At 35.6% G+C, this 22,540-nt stretch overlaps 2 protein-coding genes across 3 annotated transcripts in view; one reads left to right on the plus strand and one right to left on the minus strand.

Moving 5' to 3' along the window:
• The first annotated feature begins 422 nt into the window (after window positions 1-422).
• c4 (complement component 4) lies at window positions 423-20,101 on the plus strand. The gene is made up of 41 exons (XM_056271968.1): window positions 423-573; window positions 698-893; window positions 986-1,166; window positions 1,302-1,372; window positions 1,456-1,541; window positions 1,760-1,842; window positions 1,923-2,010; window positions 2,099-2,204; window positions 3,632-3,758; window positions 4,006-4,121; window positions 4,259-4,432; window positions 4,620-4,817; window positions 4,939-5,124; window positions 5,215-5,358; window positions 5,501-5,630; window positions 5,728-5,802; window positions 5,894-6,094; window positions 6,584-6,701; window positions 6,827-6,897; window positions 6,982-7,121; window positions 7,296-7,499; window positions 7,645-7,696; window positions 7,782-7,865; window positions 8,053-8,256; window positions 9,032-9,107; window positions 9,305-9,461; window positions 9,545-9,649; window positions 9,728-9,896; window positions 10,132-10,319; window positions 14,919-15,074; window positions 15,394-15,453; window positions 15,545-15,635; window positions 16,151-16,325; window positions 16,432-16,519; window positions 16,816-16,890; window positions 17,086-17,188; window positions 17,274-17,363; window positions 17,460-17,552; window positions 17,649-17,732; window positions 18,690-18,834; window positions 18,924-20,101. The coding sequence occupies exons 1-41, from the start codon at window positions 515-517 to the stop codon at window positions 19,063-19,065; spliced, it is 5,091 nt and encodes a 1,696-aa protein (XP_056127943.1). The 5' UTR covers window positions 423-514; the 3' UTR covers window positions 19,066-20,101.
• Window positions 19,107-22,540, minus strand: part of trim3a (tripartite motif containing 3a) — a 29,666-nt gene continuing 26,232 nt past the window's right edge. For both annotated transcript variants that reach the window (XM_056271970.1, XM_056271969.1), the window contains exons 12-14: window positions 22,185-22,255; window positions 21,805-21,945; window positions 19,107-20,981 (exon numbers count right to left, since the gene is read on the minus strand). In XM_056271970.1, the coding sequence (XP_056127945.1) occupies window positions 20,829-20,981; window positions 21,805-21,945; window positions 22,185-22,255 (365 nt within the window). In that variant the 3' untranslated portion in view covers window positions 19,107-20,828. The remainder of the gene's footprint in view (window positions 20,982-21,804; window positions 21,946-22,184; window positions 22,256-22,540) is intronic.

The raw sequence follows: 22,540 nt of genomic DNA on the forward strand, positions 1-22,540 counted from the left end.
GTTTCACAATTCTGACATAACTCGCAATGGCGAGTTTATATCTTTCAATATGAGAAAAAAGTCAGAATTGTGAGATATAAAGTCACAATTATCTTTTAAAATGTTTCCGTGTATTCCGTGGCGGAAACAAGCTTCCATACCCATTTGTTGGTTTATCCTAAGGGATACAAACTAATCAATCACATTACTAAAATGAATACAAAGACGTGGCATAACATTTAGAATGAAGGCTGTATTAATTACACTGGTGTTTTCTTTTCTCACTGCCTTTGCTCCAGACAGCTGCTGTTCCTGCTGTGTTCTGTTATAAACAGACAAGAAGATTTCTTGTAAATCACATGACCATGGTTTTTTTTTTTTTCAAGATTTTTCCCTTTTTTTTTTTTATTAGTTTCAAAGCCCAATTTGACGGAGGTGGGAAATAGCCCTCGTAGTCTTTTCTCAGTTAGTTGGTAGATGATCTTAGTCGCTGTCCTAATGGAATAATCACACATGAGCAAGGTAAAACAGCAAGATGATCTGCCCTCTGTTTTTTGCATTTTTGGTTTTTCTTGCAGTGGATGCAAGACCCACGTAAGTACTAGAATTATTGACTAATTTTAAAATGTAAATGATTTTAGTTTTCTCATAATTACCCACTTCTTGCGTTTTGTTCTATCCTATCAGTGCGTATATACATTTGTATGCATTTTTACAGCAGATGCCTAATTGTTGCTCCAAATAAAATTCACCTGGGAGTGGAAGAGACTGTGAGTGTTCAGCTTCATGGAGCAACTGAAGAAATCAGCATGCAGCTATACTTTGAAAATCAGAATCCTTCAAAATTTCTGTCAGAACAGAAATCTATATTCCTTAACAAGGACAATAGCTACCAAGCTGTGGTAAAACTTAAGGTAAGTCTGTACACTTGAGATTTTTAAAAGTGTTAAAATCTATGTCTCCACAGCAGTCTCTGCCAATGTCTTTTCAAACCAATGTACTGTAGGTTGATCCTAAGAAGTATGAAAGTATTGTTGGAAGAAAGAAAATGGATCCATATGTTCAGCTTGCAGCTACAAGCAATGTCTTTGCAGGCAAAGTAAAAAAAGCCAGCATCTTTTTGTCAACTAAAAGGGGGTACATTTTTATCCAAACAGACAAGCCCATTTATAATCCTGGGGAAAAAGGTACTGTATGACTATTCACTTTCTTCTTTTTTCCTATTATTCTACTTATTTACTTTTATTAGTTATGTATTATTTGATTACCAGTATTACAAATAGCAACATTAGTTTAATTTCTCTTTATTCCATGTTTTTCAGCAAAATACAGAATCTTCACCCTAGACAACTACATGCTCCCCATAAAGGATGAAATTCACATTCAAATAGCAGTAAGTTGTTATTATCCATGATGAAACGCAAATAATATGCACAAATACCTGGAATGAGCAGGTGAAAAACTTTCTTTTTACAGAATTGCAAAGGTTTGATTGTTTACAATCATATTTTCATTTCTGACCAAATCTTGGAAAAAACTATCACTATACCGGAAGTGGAGCTGTAAGTTAACTACATGAACACTACATAAACAATAAACAACACTTACACTAAATAAAGTGTGTATATAGTGATTGTTTAAAGCTTTGATTGTAAAAATCACATTTGCATATACAGTATACATATTCTTATACAATGGGCAACATTACATTATAAGGGACAGCTATGGACTTGTAATGAACCTCACTGATATATTGTGTGTAATTTTATTCATCCTTCAGGGCTGGCAAATGGAAAATCATTGCATCATTCCATAAGTACCCTGAATCTATCTCAGCGGTGGAGTTTGAGGTCAAGGAATATGGTAGGTATTATGAAATTGCAGATGCATCTATTTTAAGAATTCTCGTTTAATCGGTCACTTTAACCTTTCATTTATCACAGTTTTGCCCACATTTGAGGTTAAAATTGAGTCTACACAGCCTTACCATATTTTGATGAGCAAGTCCTTTCCATTCAACATCTCTGCCAGGTATATACACTACTCCATCACATGCTGATGGGGTTTGTTGTTGACCTCAGATTTTGCCATGTAACTCATCAGTTTTTGGTGTTTTCAGATATACTTATGGAAAGGGGGTCAATGGGATAGCATATGTTCGATTTGGACTTATTGATGGAATGGGGAATAAGATATATCTTCCAGGCACTGAACAGCAAATAGCAGTAAGTAAATAATTTTGCAGTAGAAAAAAAGCTAAAAAAAAAAAAAAGTCTTCCAGATAATAAAAATAAATGTATTTATATATATATATACACTCACCGGCCACTTTATTAGGTACACCTGTCCAACTGCTCGTTAACACTTAATTTCTAAGCAGCCAATCACATGGCGGCAACTCAGTGCATTTAGGCATGTAGACATGGTCAAGACAATCTCCTGCAGTTCAAACCGAGCATCAGTATGGGGAAGAAAGGTGATTTGAGTGACTTTGAACGTGGCATGATTGTTGATGCCAGAAGGGCTGGTCTGAGTATTTCAGAAACTGCTAATCTACTGGGATTTTCACGCACAACCATCTCTAGGGTTTACAGAGAATGGTCCGAAAAAGAAAAAACATCCAGTGAGCGGCAGTTCTGTGGGCGGAAATGCCTTGTTGATGCCAGAGGTCAGAGGAGAATGGCCAGACTGGTTCGAGCTGATAGAAGGGCAACAGTGACTGAAATAACCACTCGTTACAACCGAGGTATGCAGCAAAGCATTTGTGAAGCCACAACACGCACAACCTTGAGGCGGATGGGCTACAACAGCAGAAGACTCCACCGGGTACCACTCATCTCCACTACAAATAGGAAAAAGAGGCTACAATTTACAAGAGCTCACCAAAATTGAACAGTTGAAGACTGGAAAAATGTTGCCTGGTCTGATGAGTCTCGATTTCTGTTGAGACATTCAGATGTTAGAGTCAGAATTTGGCATGAACATGGAACCATCATGCCTTGTTACCACTGTGCAGGCTGGTGGTGGTGGTGTAATGGTGTGGGGGATGTTTTCCTGGCACACTTTAGGCCCCTTAGTGCCAATTGGGCATCGTTTAAATGCCACGGCCTACCTGAGCATTGTTTCTGACCATGTCCATCCCTTTATGGCCACCATGTACCCATCCTCTGATGGCTACTTCCACCATGTCACAAAGCTCTAATCATTTCAAATTGGTTTCTTGAACATGACAATGAGTTCACTGTACTAAAATGGCCTCCACAGTCACCAGATCTCAACCCAATAGAGCATCTTTGGGATGTGGTGGAACGGGAGATTCGCATCATGGATGTGCAGCCGACAAATCTGCGGCAACTGTGTGATGCCATCATGTCAATATGGACCAAACTCCCTGAGGAATGCTTCCAGCACCTTGTTGAATCTATGCCACGAAGAATTGAGGCAGTTCTGAAGGCAAAAGGGGGTCCAACCCGTTACTAGCATGGGGTACCTAATAAAGTGGCCGGTGAGTGTATATATATATATATATATATATATAAATAAATGTATTTATATATATATATATATATATAATGTATGTATGCATGTGTGTGTAAAATGTACTAATCAGTATCTGATTTGGTTTATTTGTTTATATTCTTCTGTTATGTAGGTAGAGGATGGCACTACAAATACAGAAGTATGCACTGAGGTCTTAAAGAAGGCATCAAAAAATAACACTCAAGGCCATATAGAGGGATATTATCTTTATATTGCAGTCTCAGTTTTGGAAAAAGCAAGTGAGTAATAAATGGAAAGTAGCCTAAAGATTAGATCAGAAAATCTATGCAATAAAATAAATTCTAGTTATCACAAGTGCAAAAGTATATTGATGAAATAATTAGTGTTTCTTTGTCTTATTATTAGTGTCATCTTATTCACTTATTTTATTTACTTAAAGTTACTATTTATCCTCAGATGGGTATTAAAATATGTTTAATGACTGAAAATGATATCACAATGAATATTTGCATTTATTTTATGCAGGTGGCAATCTAGAGGAAGCTGAAAGTTCTTCTGTGAAGATTGTGACATCACCATATGTTGTTGATCTGTCAAAAACCAAGACATATTTCACCCCGGGTGGCCTGTTTTCCATTTTGGTATGTGGCTTAAATAATTGTTTAACTTAAATATGTTATTTTTTATCCCTCTCTGGCTTTAACATATATATTAGTATCACACCTGCATACACAAATAAACTTAATTATTTTTTTATTACTGCATTTTTTTGTTGCAGGCTACTGCAACATATCCAGATGGCCAAAGAGTCCCAAACTTGAAATTTACAGCCACTGTTACAATAAAAGGATCACCAGAGCAGATTCTGAGCAATGAAGGCTGGGGAAATGAAATGGGAGATGTAGCCATGTCCTTTCAAATACCACCACAGGCTAAGAAATTAACTATAACGGTGAGATTTCACATGATAATTGATATATCTTTATTACCATTCCAAAGTGGCCACAATATACAATTACCTTCATTTAAATCTGCTGTCAACCACAGTATCAACCTTTCGTGTATCCTTGTGGCTTTGGTATTGACCAATCAGTATCCAGGACTGGGACTGTTAATTTTATATGGTCCTTATTTTGCAGGTTTTTGCCGAGGGGAGAGACCAGGAGGCAATTCGTAGTGATAAAAAGATGACAGCCAGTGCAATAAAAGATGAAGAACACAGCTATCTTAGTTTGGAAGTGGAGCAACATTTCCTACAGCCTGGAGAAGACTTGAAAGCCACATTACGGGACATTACACCCCAGGGTTCAGAAAAACCAACTTTCTTTTATTTTATGGTAAGACTAAGAACAATCAGCTTGGATGTCTTTTTTTTTTTAAATGGTCTTTACCATATTTGCTTTATCTTCAATTGAATGTCTTCCATCATTTAAAAAAAATAAAAAATTCCCCAAACAGGTTTGGAGTAAAGGACAAATTGTGCAGTTGGGGAGGGTGCCAAGAACTGAAATCACAACAATCAATGTGAACTTTAAAGTGGATATGGTGCCTTCTTTTCGCCTGGTCGCCTACTATTTTACACCAAAAGAAAAAATAGTGGCTGACTCTGTGTGGGTCGATGTGAAAGATGTCTGCAAAGGCAAGGTACAGCAAAGACAACATAATTCAGAATCTAAATATGGTGAAATATTGTTTTAGAGGCGAGTGTTTCCACATACCATTTTGTTTGGATAGGTGGAAATTGATCCAATGGCTGAGATAAAACCTGCAACTGGGTTTAAGGTGACGGTCAGAACAGATCCAAAGGCCAAGGTGGCTCTTGCCGCAGTGGACTCAGCTGTTTACATTCTGAACAAAAACAAACTAAGCCTTCAAAAGGTAATGCATTTGGGGTTATGTACTGTACATTATATACAAAAGTTTTTTGGATATCTAGTACGCTATGCTAGTCCTAAAAGTACTGCATGTACCTTTTCAGGATTGCCGCTCACGATGGAGATGATTTGTTTTTTTCCCACAGATGTTTGAGTATATGAACTCGTATGACTTGGCCTGCTCTGTCGGAGGAGGAGAGGACTCCAGTGCTGTTCTGGAGAGAGCTGGGCTAACTTATATGTGTAACTGTGATCTGGAAAGCCCTATACCCAAAAGTAAAAAACCTGCTGACAATCTATTTTGTGAATTATTATTCAAGAACCATAAGAGCATGAAAGCGTGATCAACACTTTTTTTTTTACTTCTTCTCAGAACATAAGTGTAACTTTAACCCTGAACCTCGTATCAGGAGAGGAGCGGACTATGTTGCAAAATACAATGCAGTCGGTAAGATGCAAAACAACAGGTTGACAACCCTTGATCATTCCTCACATGATTTTTCTTTTAATCATATGTCAATTGATAATATCATCAACAGTCAACAGCTATAAGAACAAAGACAGGAAATGCTGTATTGATGGTGTAAGGCCAAGCAAACTGCATACATCCTGTGATGAGCGTCTCAAAAGAGTACAAGAATCGGACAGCTGTCGTAAGGCTTTTAAACAATGCTGCGAAGCTGCAAATGAGAGGAGGAAGAGGGAGAAATTTGAGAGGAGAAAAACCAGCCTTGGAAGAGGTACAATTTGTCTTGCATAACTTCTTGGAAGGGTTTTCTTGGATTAAAAGCACATTTATTACACAATTCTACAGTGATTTGTCTTTCTAAATAAAACCAAACAAAGAAATGAGTGAGCACTGAGCAGTGAAGCCAATTTATTTATTTTTTATAATAATAGTAATTATTATTATTAGTGTTAATATCCTTAATAATAATAATAATAATGTTAAAATATTGTCTATATCAATAATTGGCTTCATTGCCACTATAGTTTAAATTATAAAATGTAAAAAATATTTAAAAAATTGCTGAGCAGTGAAGTCACTTAGTATATAATCATAATTATTATAATTATCATTATTACAATATTTTCAATAATAATACTAAATTGGCTGCTTACACTTATATACAATATAAATTATTAGATATAATGTATCATTATTATTATATTACTACTGCTACTTTTAAAAACTGAAATCTACTCTCCTTTTCTGTCTCTCACTGTAGTCACTGACGACACACTGGACGAAATTGTTATTAATGAGGATGTAATCTACCTCCGTAAATATTTCCCACAGTCGTGGATGTGGACAGTCATTGAATCAGATAGGACTGGCATTATCAGGTCACCAATTAATCAGATAAATAAATAAACATTATAATGAGTTTGACTATACTGATGAATAGAATAAATCACCTCTAACATAATTTTTATATGTAAATACTTGTTTGTCTTTTGTAAACTTTCAGGCATGATGCAGTTGCTCCTGATTCTATAACCACTTGGGAAATACAGGCTGTGGGCATTTCTTCCACAAAAGGTTGCTATTAACTTAAAATCTGCCATTTGGAGTGCTATTTAAATGCTGATCATTTTTCAAAAGGTGTTTAATATTATTATTTAGGATTCTGCATTGCAGAGCCAAAACCCCTGAGGGTCTTCCAAGATTTCTTTTTGTCCGTCAACCTTCCTTACTCTGTGAAAAGAAATGAGCAGCTTCAGGTTAAAGCTGTTGTGTACAATTACAGGCAAGAGAGTTTACAGGTAAATTTAATTCATCTTTATTTCAGGTGCTATTATTTTTAACTAGCAACCAGGGCATGTGCCTGAAAAAGAAAAATGATTAGTGTGACAAACAGGATTAAAAAGCTTTGTAGAAACTCAGCAAAACTCTAGTTCCTGTTTAAGGGCTGAGAATGCCATATCATGTCTCTATAGGTAATAGTGAAGATGGATAAGAAGGAAGGTTTGTGCACTGCTGGCGGCAGTGAGGTGAGGGAGGAGGTCACAGTTCCTGGTAACTCTGCAGTGGCCGTGTATTTCACCGTGGTGCCCCTTGCAATCGGAAATATCCCCATCACCGTGCTGGCTTACGCCTCAGACACTGCCCACGATCGAGTAGAAAAGGAGCTCCGTGTGGAGGTAAAGTGTGGCATAACATGATTTTACTGTGCTTCAGTGCCACATACCTGAGAAATTAAAGGTGTTTCTCAAGGGAATGCGCTTGTTTCCTACAAGTAATTCAGTATTCACCCAAAAACTCTCTTCGGTAATCCTTCATCTGTAGGGAGAAGGGGAAATCGCCTCTATTGACAGGGAGTTCAACATTGATCAAAAATGTAAGAATCCAGTATATAAATAGTCAATTTGTTCTTAGGCTTTCTATCATTGCAGTAAACTTTTTTTTTTTGTCTTTTTATGCAGTAAGGGAATTAGAGATTGATATACCAGTCCCTGATGATGAGATCCCTGGTGGGACAGACTCAGAGATCTTATTGAGTTTAAAAGGTGAGGTGGTATATATATATAAAGTTTTAAGCCGCTAAACTCCAGCAACGTTTTTAGTCCTACCATCGAGTAAGTGAATTCCTATTCTATGATTGTTCCTGAAGAGCCTGCATGAGCCTGTGTGTGTGTGGATGGATGGATGGAGTTGAGGTACACTAGACTAGATAATGACCTTGTTATTTTCCAGGTGGTGTGATGGGCGAGTCGGTAGATAACTGTCTAAACCTGGAGGGTGTTGATAAACTCATTAAGCTGCCCACTGGCTGTGCGGAGCAGGTTATGGTAAAGATGTCTCCTGCTATTCATGCCATGCGGTACCTGGATGCCACCGACCAATGGATATCACTGAAAGCTGAACGAAGAGATGAGGCCAAATCAATGATCCAAACTGGTGCGTATCCATTATGAGATACCTTTAGATGACAAAAAATCAAGTAAATATTCGAATAGGTCATAAGCTATGAGCAGGGCCATAACTAGGGTATCCAGGTTGTTGCTGTGGGCTCTCCTTGGTGGAAAATGCTTCCCCCACAAATTTATTCATGTTCTTCCTCCTCGATTGAAATCACGTTCCTGGAGTCAGTATGATTTTTTTTTTATGTTTTTGATAGAAGTCTCTTATGCTCACCAAGGCTGCATTTATTTGATAAAAAATACTGTTTTCTATTTGAATGTTATTAAATATAATTTATTAATGTGATAGCAAAGCTGATCAGCATCATTACTCTGGTCTTCCGTGTCACATGGTCCTTTAGAAATCATTCAGATATGCTGATTTGATTTATTGTAATTATCAATGTGGAAAACTTAATATTTTTTGTTAAAACTTTGATACATTTTTCTTTTGGGATTATTTGATGAATAGAAAGTTTGAAAAACAGCGTTTATTTTAAATCTTTTGTAACATTAAAAATGCCTTTACTGTCACTTTTCTTAAATGTAATGGATCCTTCTGGAATTAAATAATTTATTTTGAAAACTCTTACTGACCCCAAACTTTTGAACAGTATTGTATTTATCATATATTTGCATATGCGAGATAAGAGTTTTTGTTGGGCCCACCATTATACAAAAGTATTAAAGTATTAAAATACCTGACAAATGTTAGGATGTTGAAACATCAACTTAAACCACATACATCTTTGTTTCAACTTCTTATGTACCAGGTTACAGCACAGTCCTCACACACAAGAAAACTGATGGCTCTTACGGAGCCTTTCTGCAGACTCCCAGCAGTATTTGGTACGTTTTTGGTTCCTCTTAGCCTAGCGCAACTGGTACAGCATGACATTATCAATGCCAAGAATGCTTAATTCATTTTTTATATTAACTACAAGAAATCCACACATAATTTAAGATTTTGTTTTTGATATATATTAGTACAAAGGTGTTGTTTTTTTTATTTTTTTATTTTTTTATTCTATCCAACCTACCTGTAGGCTTACTGCATATATTGCCAAGGAGCTGACGGAGTCCCGGGACATTATCAATGTGAATGACGTATATATTCAGGATGCCATGTCTTATCTCATTTCCAAACAGAAGAGCAACGGTGCATGGGATGATCCCAATCGCCTATATGACAGAGGAATGAAGGTACAGCTAAAAGGGTATATTTATTTTATATATCAATATTGATTGCTAACATTGACTGAAAATAGACAAATATGTGTCCTCAGGGAGGAGTTGGAAAGGCGAAAGATGATGTTCCCCTAACTGCTTTTCTCCTTATATCAATGAACCATGCTTCGAAAGTCTACGAGCTGGGAACTGATACAGAACTGGTAACATATTAACTCTAGTGACATCAATTCAGTTCATTAACTACTGAATAAACAATACAAACCTCTGTTTATTTCCAGAGAGTAGCTATTGATAAAGCAAAGTCTTATCTAGATGGGCAGTTGGATGCTTTGGAGAGTCCCTATTCGCTTGCCATCACAGCTTATGCCTTGACCTTGCATGACCATCAAAGTGCAGAAGCCCGGCGAGTGCAGCAGAAGCTAAAAGACATTGCTAATTGTGACCACCGTCAGTAATTAAATTATTACCAGCAATTTTACATCTTGATTTCTTTCTCTTAGAACATAATCCACCTAGCATAGCAGAAGATATTCTCAAAAACTGCATGTCTATACACATAAAATGTTTAATAAATAAAGAATCACACAAAAAATTAGCATGTAAAAAATGTGGTAACAATTTTTTTAGCTCAGTTATCATATTATCCAATTCATGCATCAAATTTTCTCTCCTTTCTGCACAGAAACTTGTTTTTGGGATGCCAAAGGTGGCAGAGGCAAATTAGAGGGTAAAGCTGAGGCTGAATCTGTGGAGACCACAGCATATGCTCTACTCAGTATGCTGTCAGTGCCTGACATGAAGACTGCTAAACTCGCTGCAAACTGGCTGACAGAGCAGCGCAAATATGGTGGTGGATTTCAGTCCACACAGGTGGGTGGCAGAATTATTTTAACTCTTTCCCCACCAGCGGGGTTTTTTTTTTTTAAGTAGCCATGCAGCAGCCTAGCTCATCCTGGGTCAACATTTCATTCAGTAACATTAGGGAGTTTTGATTTATATGCTGTTTAATGCTGTTTTGCTGTTTAATGCTGTTTTGCTGTTTAACACATAAAGAAGGAGTCTCGGCTAGTAGGCTATATTGCGTGTGAGAATGCTGGAGGTGGAGATTTATAGACTTTTCTCACAGCACTTGATATAATTAAACTTATCAATTTGATGGCGGATCCAGAAAGGTTCAAACGACGATCACCAGTGACAACAGATTCACCCGCTGTAAAATCCAAAAGACTTCGTTCGGAGTGGCTACAGAAAGAAGAGACTGAAACCGGACCCATGCGAAAACAAGGATACATATCGGAAGGACATTACATGTAGTCACGCAATGCTGACGTTGTTAACATTAACAATTTGAGAACAAAGTTTAATTTGCACGGTTTTGCGTGATATGATAAGCGATTGTTAGATTTAATCAGCGCGATTTACTGCAATGTCAGAACCAGAACAAAAGTGGATGTTTCTTGTTCAGATGACATTTTCCGGAGAAAATTCTTATGTTGGTCATACTTCCAAAAAGAATAATCTGTGATTCTGAATGCCAGTATCAACACCGGCACGGTGACTGACAGCCGCACACTCTCCTCAAACATTGTGTTCATCCGCTCTGTGCCGTGTCGAGGGTATCGAACTACAACTCCGTGACAATTCCGTGAATAACTGCAATTGCAGATTTCAAACAGAGATGGCGACAAAGAGGAAAAACTGCGGACTGCAGCTTTAAATATTTTAAAATACATGAAACAGTTATATTGTATTTCACAATTGTTACTATTTATGATCAAATAAATTCAGTCTTGGTAAGCACAAGAGACTTCTTTCAAAAACAAACAAACAAAAAAAGCCTTATTGACGCCAAACCTTTGAACAGTTAGTCCGATGGATTTCAAACTTGACAGGTGTCTTGATTCGGGCACGAGTAAGTGCAGTGCCGCGTTTGACATTGTTTGGATTAGAAATACAAAAGATATCTGCATTAAATATATCGGTAAAAGAAGCACACATTGAAGTTGTGGTTTAAAAATAAACATTCTGACATTAGAGAGGGTTGTGGTTTAAAAATTGTGGTAAAATAAACATTCTGACAGCTAAACACTAAGGCCGTGTGTCCACCAAAGCGTTTTTAGCCAGCTGAAAACGCTAGACGCTCTGCTGAAGACGCCTAGCTTTGGGCGCTTGAGAGCGTGTTGGCAGCGCAGCGTTTTTTTCCGTTGAGACGTTTCGTTGCTATGATACAGAATATCCGCAGCACAGTTTACTTGTAACTGATTTCGCAGATAATTTGTTTCATACTAAAAATGTATTTTTCATCCCTTTTGTTCGGTCAGCTCTGCTGGTTGATGTCGTTGTACAGAAAGAATGTTGTGACAGTTGCTCGGTGTGGTATAAGTCCCGCCCCTCCTCCACTGTGATTGGACGGCTGGGTAAAAAGTGACAGTGATGAGTGCTGCGTTTTACCCAAAGTTGAACATTCTTCAACTCTCGGCGACCAGTAAAAACGCCGAGCTCTCAGTGCTTCAGCGTGGAAAAAAACGTCCAGCGCCTCGTTGCGCTCATGGCGTTCTAAAAACCCGGCGCTCCCATTGAAAACAATTGAAAACATACGCCAGGCGCGTGGAAAAACGCTTTGGTGGACACACGGCCTAAGGAAAAACGTGGAAAAACGCTTTGGTGGACACACGGACTAAGGCCTAAGGCCGTGTGTCCACCAAAGCGTTTTTCTACGCGCCTGGCGTATGTTTTCAATAGTTTTCAATGGGTTCATTGAACCTAACGGCATTACTTTTTCCAGTAACGAGTAATCTAATTGATTACTCTTCTCATCTTAAAAACGCCGTTCCCGTTACTGCCAAAAAATGCGGCGCGTTACTATAACTGATGAAGCTGGGTTTTTTTTTTCATCAGACCAACTAGATCTCTGAGCGAGAGGCAAATACTTTTTTTTACTGTTCTTCCTTGGTTAGTGGGCAGAGCACGAGACAAGCGCATAAATGCTGACGACTGAGGTAGAGTAAAATGTCATTGTAAGCCAATCAGAGGTAGAGTTGGGCGGGTGTTCGAAAGCACGCATAGTAGTAGGCATTCGGCACTTTTGACTCAGCTCACTGAAAAGAGCCGGCTCTTTTGGCTCACAAACGGCTCTTTAAATGACTTTGACTATAATATTTAACATTTTTTTTACATAATTATTTAATTTCTATAGGCTAAATTTGTAAAAATAGAGTCGGCTCTTCAGATATGCGAGCCAGCTCCCGACGTTCACCTAAAAGAGCCGGCTCTTAGAGTCGCCTCATTCGCGAATCGCGAACGACCCATCAAAAGCTCATTCGCGAACGAGTCGATCCATCATCACTAACGGCTAACGCTCATGAATTGCGAACGACCCATCATAACGCATAGTCGGACAGGACAGGACACACAATGAACAACACAAGCAAGCCAGTCAGTCAACGAGAGACAGGTATGGCGACGAGCTTAACAAGCTTAATTTAATTTTGCCCAGTTGTGGCCTGTTGAGGGGCAATAAATATCAAAAGTTCCAAAACATCTATTGTGTTATTTGCATTGATCCACTATATAAACATAATATCTACATGGCATTTGATTGGAGGCTAGTCTCACTTTTTCCCACAGCAACATTTTTTTTTTTTAGATGTGTGTACAATGTTTCATGTTTCTGTTAATAATGTATTGTATTAAGTGTCCATTTCATTATAATATTCAGATTTATCATAAATAATTGAACATGTATTGTAAGTTCCGTTAAAGAGGGGTAGAGGTGGGGTCACATTTGAGCATTTAAAATTTAATTTTACTTGAAAGTAACGCAATAGTTACTTTCTTAAGTAACTAGTTACTTTTAAAATTTGTAACTGAGTAACTAATTTAGTTACTTTTTGGAAGTAGTAACTGTAACTAATTACTTTTTAAAAGTAACTTGCCCAACACTGGTCATTATACATTATTACAATGTAATTATACATTTATTACAGTGTTATTATACGTTTATCACAATGTAATATACATTTATTACAGTGTTATTATGATTTGTTACATTATTATTATTATACATTTGTTACATTATTATTTTGTTACATTATTCTTTTTTAAATAGTGATTCTTTTAGAAAAAGTACCGATTCTTTTTGAAAAAAGTAAAAAATGTAATTATACATGTTACAGTGTTATTATACATTTATTACAATGTAATATACATTTATTACAGTGTTATTATACATTTGTTACATTATAATTATTATACATTTGTTACATTTTGTTACATTATTCTTTTTTAAATAGTGATTCTTTTAGAAAAAGTAGCGATTCTTTTTGAAAAAAGTAGTGTAAAAAAATAATTATACATTTGTTACAGTCTTATTATACGTTTATTACAATGTAATACGTTTAATACAGTGTTATTATACATTTATTACAATGTAATTATACGTTTATTACAATGTAATATACATTAGTGTTATTATACGTTTATTACAATGCAATATACATTTATTAGTGTTATTATACATTTGTTACTTTATTATTATTATACATTTGTTAATTTATTATTTTGTTACATTATTCTTTTTTTAAAAGTAGCGATTCTTTTTTTTTTAAAGTAGCGATTCTTTTGGAAAAAGTAGCGATTTTTGAAAAAAGTGTAAAAAAAATAATTATACATGTTACAGTGTTATTATACATTTATCACAATGTAACTATACGTTTATTACAATGTAATTATACATTTATTACATTGTTATTATACATTTGTTACATTATTATTATAATACATTTGTTACATTATTATTTTGTTACATTATTCTTTTTGGAAAAAGTAGCGATTCTTTTTGAAAAAAGTAGCTATTCATTTTTGAAAAAGTAGCGCTGAATCAATTTAAGTCAGCTGCACTGTTTAATTCTGAATATTATATTTTATTCCTGTGCCTGTAACGTAATCGTTTTCTCATAGTTTAGGCTGTAATAGTAGCCTAGGCTATTAAGCAACTCAAACATACCAAACCAACAATAACTAAAAACACACACAAACTGATTTTGCACGGGCATTGCACTAGTAATAATAATAATAATAAAAGATATGTTGATGGTTAAAACACGCTAAAGAGTGCTCCATGAGCTATTACCATTATGACCTTGAACCACAGTAGGCAACAGTTGCTGCACAAGTGCAATACCTATAGTAAATGCACATGGATCATATACAACCCACAAAACAAGGGGGTCATGATGCAAACTTTCTTGTCATCTGACTGTTTAAAAAGGTTGCTTTTTAAAAAAAACAAGGAATACTATAATGTGAAGATTATAGGCCCAGCCAAGACCAAGTCATTTTGGCCCATTAGCATTTTTTTAGACTTGTCAGCCCTATTCATATCATCTTTTGTGTTGGTTTTCGAATTTGCATTGATCAATGTTTTATACATATATATATATATATATATATATATATATATATACATAGGATACAGTCGTGGCCCTTGAGGCTCTGGCAAAATACAGCATACAGAACAACGATATACGAGACCTGGATCTGAGGGTGGAAATGTGCCTTGAAAATGGCAAAAAGCAAGATTTTCAATTGACCAAACATAATGCGCTCACCACAGAAGCTGTTAAGGTAAGAAAGAATACTTTCTATAGAATACTATCTTTAGCAGATATATGCATACTTTACTTTTAAAAATAGTCATGACTTCTTAAACGAGTGAGCCCATGTTCCATATTCCATATTCAAGCGTCTAGAAAGTAGGTTCATGGCTTTGGTGCAACCAATATTAAAAAGGAACAACGTTTTGATATGTTGAAACATCAAGTTTCAATGGGGAATATCAACAGGCTGCAGAAAACCCATCAAGTGATTTTATTAGTCTTTAAATGCGATAAAGTATGCCATAACAAGTATAAAACCCACACTATATGTGCACATGTTTACACAGGTCAGAAATGCTGGTAAATTTACCCTAAATGTTCAGGGAACGGGACATGGAACATTAACAGTAAGATTATAATTTTTTTCCTCCAAACTTACATTATTGATGATCTACGATGTTTCAGTTTTTATTTTAAATGGCTTTTTGCTCATTACAGGTTGTGCAGACATACAGAACTATGAAAAAGGATGAATCGTACTGTGATCTTTTTCACCTTAGTGTTACAGTGGAAGGAGAGCTGGAATACAGTACGTAACATATAATGTGACAGCCGCTGTTGTTGTAGGTCATTCTGAATAAGAAGTTAAATTTGAATTGTGTGGATACATTTTCTTTTTTTAAGTTTAAATGTTTTATTCAACCAGACAGGATGTTAAAAACTATACATTAAAGGGATACTCCAGCCAAAAATGATATTTTTGAAGAACGATTGGAACTTTGGCACCATTGACTTCCATAGTTTTTTGGGGGGTTTTCTACTATGGAAGTCAATGGTGCCAGACAACTGTTTGGTTCCAGTCGTTCTTCAAAATATCTTCCTTTGTGTTCAGCAGAAGAAAGAAACTCATATAGGTTTGCAACAACTTGAGGGTGAGTAAATGATGACAGAATTTTCATTTTTGGGTGGAGTATCCCTTTAAATGAACGTTTCACAGATCTAGTATTTGGGTGAGGGTGACCTCCGATGGCGAGGAGAAGTAGTTACAAACGTCATCTAATAATAATTTACACTAGGACTTAAAGTCAATATGCTCTTCTCTAGAAATGTACAATAAGGAAGAAACGTTTGATGATTATTACAACTACGAAGCCGAGGAGGATCAAAAAGATGAGCCCATGAGCAGCATAGAATGGTTTGATCTTCGCAGCCGCCGAAAAAGACAAATCTCAGAGGAGCCAAAGAAAGAGAGTTCACTCATATACACAGTGTGTGTGGGGTGAGCACAGTAAACAATCTTTTTATGCGCTTACAAATGGTTGATTTGTTATATAAATGTTCAACAGAATTGTTTGGCCTATATTCTCTCCTCTGTCCTCCCAAAGCATGAAGAAGAACAATTCTGTTGGCATGGTCATGGTGGACATCTCACTCCTAAGTGGACTGATGCCACACATCAAGGATTTGGAACATGTGCGTATGCATTTATCATTTTTATTATTATTACATGTAGTTCTCAAACATACATTATATTTCTATGACTTGTTAGTATTCTGTGAGTACGATGTAGGTATTAATAATATTTAATATTTACCATTTCAATGCAATAAGCATGAGGTAAACATCAAAAAAAAAAAAAAATGAGCAAGTTTTCTTACAATAAGCACCATATTTCTGGAAGTTTTCTGTAATTTCCTGACTTTGTGATATAAAATATGAATGTATTTTTTTCTAAGAATTTATTTAATTTCTAATTTTTTCCCCCACAGAATGTAAAGGGCTCAGAGAGGTACATTGATCACTACGAAACCCACCATAATAAAGTCTTTCTTTATTTTGCGAAGGTAATGGAAGAGTTTCTTTTCAAGAATCCCATGAATTTTAAATTGTTTCTTTTTGATGTATGGTTTGCATCTTTTTTATTCTTCTTTTTGCTGAATTTGAACATGAATGTCATTGAGTTAAATTGGCTCCACTTTTATTCATCAGTACAGATCCATCAGACACAAATATTTTGATTATATGGTTCATGTCAACAGATCACCGAAACCGAGGAGTGTCTTCAGTTTGGTGCTGACCAGGTTGTTCCCATGGGCCTTGTCCAACCTGCTTCTGCTGTCATCTATGACTATTACAGCCCAGGTCATCAAACACTATGAACAGAACACTTTATTGACAACACTTTTGAGTATGATCACCGACTAATGCTATTCAATGTGTTACACAGAAAAGAGATGTGGCATATTCTATACAGCCCCTCAGAAAAGCCCAATGATCTCCAAACTGTGCAATGGGGATGTGTGTACATGTGCAGAGGGTGGGAAAAACTGTAGTGATTATACTGTGATTATATTTGAACACATGGGCCACAAATGCATAAGTGAAAACCAGATATACATTTCACACTTTTCAGGTGGTTGTCCAAATCTGAAAGTCACCTTCAGCAAGGATATGAAAAATAACACCCGGAGCAGATTTGCATGCTACGATCCTACCGTTGACTATGGTGAGGAACTAAAGTCAGATAATGTACAAATACTGTATGTTGCCCAGTCTTAACACTATACTAACTTATATTTTAAATGTGTTCTGTTTTCTATAGTCTATGTGATTAAAATGGTCAACTCAAGCAGAGATGAAGTGTTTATGCACTATACCATATTAATCACTGATGTTCTTCAGACTGGTAAGTTTGGTCCTCAGTATTTTAAAATTTAAAACTAAACAAGTTGTAATAAGGTTCTATAGGTTGATTAAAGTTATAACTATTAGTTATTGTATGGCTGTTTTGAATACTTGGTTTTGATTGGTGAATCGCGCCATCCACTGGCAAATTCACTCAAAATTATGTTAAAAAAATTCCCGTCATGATGAGTTTCCTAGTAAACATAGTCGGTTGTGTTTTAAATGAATGAAGTTGAGAAAGAAAATGCAGGTGTACAGAATGTATCAGTATATTGGATCTGTGCATATGGTCTTAAAGTGACAGCAGCCTAATATACCTGCATTCTCACTGACAAAAACACTCACTGCTCTTGATTGAATAACCTCTAACTTTAATAAGATTTAATCTATGTTTAATTTATACAGTGAAGACTATGCCGCGTTATTTTACATTTGATAAGCCTAATTTATAAAATTTCTGTGAAAACTGGAAATTTCACTGGAATCTAATATTTGGGTGTCATAACTTCCTGTTTTCAAAAACAGTTTCATGGCTAGTAAAAATATTTATGGGCAGTATGTTCTTATTTTGAAGTCACCGGCCTTTGGCAGGTGTGGGAAAAAGTTAGTTTTAGGCCCTGGTTGTAATGTACTATTTTTTCATAGCGGAATCTTTAAGACAACATACAGGTAAAATCATACGATTATTTCAACCAACATCTCTTGTCCACTGTCCACGTATTTGTTTATGTGGTATCTGTGTAATGTACCGTCAGTCATTAGCCTGGTATTGGAAAAAATAAACCCCAACCTGACCACGCTGTCGGGAGTTATTTTGTGATAATTGCCGACTGACTGTACATACTTCAAGTAATAGATTCTGCAAAGTTCATTATACCTAATAACAGAAAATTATACCTAATGCATGTAAATTGTTACCGGAATAAATAATATATCAACACAACCTTTCTTGTTAAAGGGATGGACTCTAGTATCCAGAAAGATGTCACGCGCCAGATGATACTGCGCTTATCTTGTGATAAAATGGAGCTGAATAATAAAGCACAATATCTGTTCATGGGTCAGAACAACGCAATCTCAGTTCTGAATAACGATGGACAACAGTAAGCCTTGAAATCTGAAGTTTATTGAAAAGACAAAATGCAAATTGTTTTTTGATTCATAAAACATTGTTCTTCTATTGTTTCTGAAGTTTCAGGTATGTACTGAACAGTGACATGTGGATCGAGAAGATACCAGAAGAAAAGCAATGCAAGGCAACCTCAAGTCGCTCTGCCTGCTTTCATCTTAATGAATTTATAACGAAACACCCCATTAAACGCTGTGATATTTAGAAAACATAACGGAGATGGTAAAATAACCACTTAAAACATCATTATTTGGCTCTGTAAATCATGTGCTTTTATTTCTAGTGCATATACTGACATATAAAGAGACTGTTACAGTTGTTTGATACATTGGAAAATAGAGTCAAGCATTTCAATTCAGTTTTCCGTGTTATTGGCAATACAGTAGATTCACGTCACCTTTCATTCTGATACATAGAGGGAAGTCAAATGGAAGAAATGTATTACGATAATTCCAGATATTATCTCTTTGACACGACTTGACCTTTAGCTTTTCAGTATTACAACACCATAAAACAAGGGTCCTCTTTTTTAAGGGGTATTTTTAGAGATGCTACATTTCTGAGCACCAATGAGTGCATTATTGCAGTTTAAATACTACGTTTAAAATGCTTCATGTGTCCTGTTGTGGTTATACACTGTACAGTTTTATTATGGAATACTGTATTTAGTGGCTTAAACAACACTGTCTTTTTATCGCTTGCACTCGTTCATGACTCCATATAAAGTACAGATGATGTCCTGATCGTGACTGTGTTGCTTTTGTGACCGTCGTGGTGTAACATCTGGGCCAAAATGATCAAGCAGTAAAAAAATTTTTTTTTTTTTTTTTACATTTTTCATTCATTTTCCTACATTCATAGAAAACAAGCAATAAAACAAAATAAAAAAAACAGTAGTAAATGCTTCAGTAATACAGTAAACTACGGCAAGTACCCTGCAAATTGTTCTTCCATGAATTTGGCAACTTAAAATGCAGCAGTGGCTGTGTGATTTAATTTTTCCCTTATTGTTTTATGTTCATATTTCCGTTGTCTTGATATGAAAGATTCCCTTTGAAGTGGTGACTATCATGTGCATGAGAAAAAACTGTTGTACTTCACTAGACATTAGCTTTGTACACCTTGTGAAAACCACTGAAGGCAGCAGATAACTGCAGATAAACAAAACACTTCAACTTAGAAAAATAACTTGTACATTATACCATTGTGTACAAAATAAATAAACTTGCTTTATAACCTTTTTTACGTGAATACAAAGCATGCAATATGTCAATTGTGCTGTTGTGGTCAGTGATATGTAGCAAGCCCAAATCGCTTTTAAAAATCAGAGGCACGATGAACCTACAAGCAGTTCTAGTAAAGCCAGTAAAGCACATTGACAACTGGGTTACTTTAATATTGAGCTTTAGCACACTAAGAGAGAGTGGATCTCAAAATAAGATATTACAGCAAATCAATGGCGATCAAATTTACACCATATGATACAAATACGTACACATGTACAGCTAGTCAATGCACAAAAGGCCAGTTTGATGTGAGAATTTTGAGCTCCATCCACAGGTCATTCTTAAGCTGTTGCATTAATGATTTGCCCAGAAAACATTTATTGACCGCCATTTTATTCCCTGCAATTCTTGTTAAGTTTAACAGAGGGGTTTGTTGAGCAGCTTTAAGTTTTGCATGAAAGATTTTGTAAAAAGCACAAATATAGCTGCCCTCTCGGTCACTGTTACATACACAGCGCCTGTTATTACTTGCTATGGTTCAATATACATTACATTCATTTAGGAAATGACTAATAACACAAATTGATCAAATAGGGATGCAACATTCATGAAGCCCTGGGTTTGTTCACATCAACATCAGTCAAATGGCTGGAAATGTATGTGCAGAGACTTGTGCAAAGGAAAACATGAAATGCCAAAGACCTTACAGTATATTTGTTAACTCTTCCATCACGGCGAGTCTTTACTGCAGGTATCGGTATACTTTGAAGCAGTGGTTCCCAGAGTCTGCCACGGCCACGTGACCATCTGACGTGAGAGCCAGACCCTGCGGTCCGTACAAAGGATCCGCCGTCGTGTTGATGTACGACAGAAAAGAGCCAGAACTGTCAAACACCTACATGACAAAAATATGTAGTTTGAATAGATTTTATAATAATAATAATAACATATATACATACACAAAATAAAATTATAAAAATAAATCATATATATAATTATATGGTAACACTTTACCATAAGGTCTTGTTAGCATTAGTTAATGCATTAACTAACATGAACTAACAATGAGCAATATATTCTTACAACATTTATTAACTTTCGTTAATGTTAGTTCACAGTGCAGCTAACAGATACAACTTTTGATCTTAAAATGTATTTGTAAATTTGAAGAATAACATTAAGATTAATAAATGCTGTAGAAGTATTGTTCATTGCTAGTTCATGTCAATTAATGTAACCTTATTGTAAAGTGTTAACAATTATGTTATAATATAAAAATAAATTACAATAAATAATAAATGAAAATACAATAAACATATAATCACATTATTAAATGAAATATATAATTGTATTATAAAAAATGAAAAAAAAAAGTTTAAAATAAAATTTTATTTTGGCTAAAAGTAATTGCAAATGTCTCAGAAAAGTCAAATTGTTTCTTTTTTATAAAAATTCTATTTAGTTATTTAGAATTTGGTTCTGAGGAAAGATCTATAATAATTTGAATGTTTGCAGACGCTGTTTGATATTTTAGCTAATGCAATGAAATTCACAAATTTGGAATTCTGTCTAAAGTGTGCAAATACTTGGGTCATTATATAGAAAAGTCACATTTCCATATACTTTTATGACAAAAATTGATGAATTGGCCAAACTATAAAACTATTATAAATTATATTAAATGTGAAGATAAAAATCAAGAGTGTTCCATAGCCTACCTGTATCCTACTGTTACCCCAGTCTGCCACAATAATATTCCCATTGCCATCAACAGCCACACCGGTGGGTGCGTTGAACTGGCCGTTCCCTTCTCCATGCGATCCAAATTTAAACAGGAACTCTCCATCAGCATTGTAAACCTGCAAGAAGCCGTAAATCAAACAATCCATGTTAAATCCAGAGGAAAAAAAGACCACAAAAAAGCAAACAATGTTAAGAAATGTGTATCAAAACAAGCATCTTTTAATTAGCAAAAGTTGAAATGTCATTAATTAGAGGCAGAACATAAAAACAGACAGCAGACCTGGTTAGATTTGGACGAATACATGTTTTGGCATGTGGAACAATTTACGCAATAAAAGGGAAGAGCTCAGCATACCTTAACTGAATGATTGTGAAAGTCTGTCACAACAATTTCATTCTTGTTGTTTATAGCCACAAAATGGGGACCTTATGGCCATAGAAGGAGAGAGAAAGTGAGAGAGAGACTTATTGTTACATGCAGAAGATGTTGTTTTGTTTCTAAGGAAGTGTGGCAGCATAGAGAACACTTGATTTATGAAACACACATACACACACACTTTTCTCTCAGCATTGCTCTCTTTATGTGGATAATCAATTATTTTACAAAGCTTTCATTGTTTTCTGTTTTTCTGTTTTAAAATGACCTCATTCAATAATCAATCATACAAACTACAACAAGAAATAGTTCATCTAAAAATTGAAAAGGTTGAA

This window comes from Rhinichthys klamathensis, unplaced genomic scaffold, assembly GCF_029890125.1.
Source record: "Rhinichthys klamathensis goyatoka isolate OS25496 unplaced genomic scaffold, OSU_Roscu_1.1 h1tg000329l_1, whole genome shotgun sequence".
NCBI classification, from domain to species: domain Eukaryota; kingdom Metazoa; phylum Chordata; class Actinopteri; order Cypriniformes; family Leuciscidae; genus Rhinichthys; species Rhinichthys klamathensis.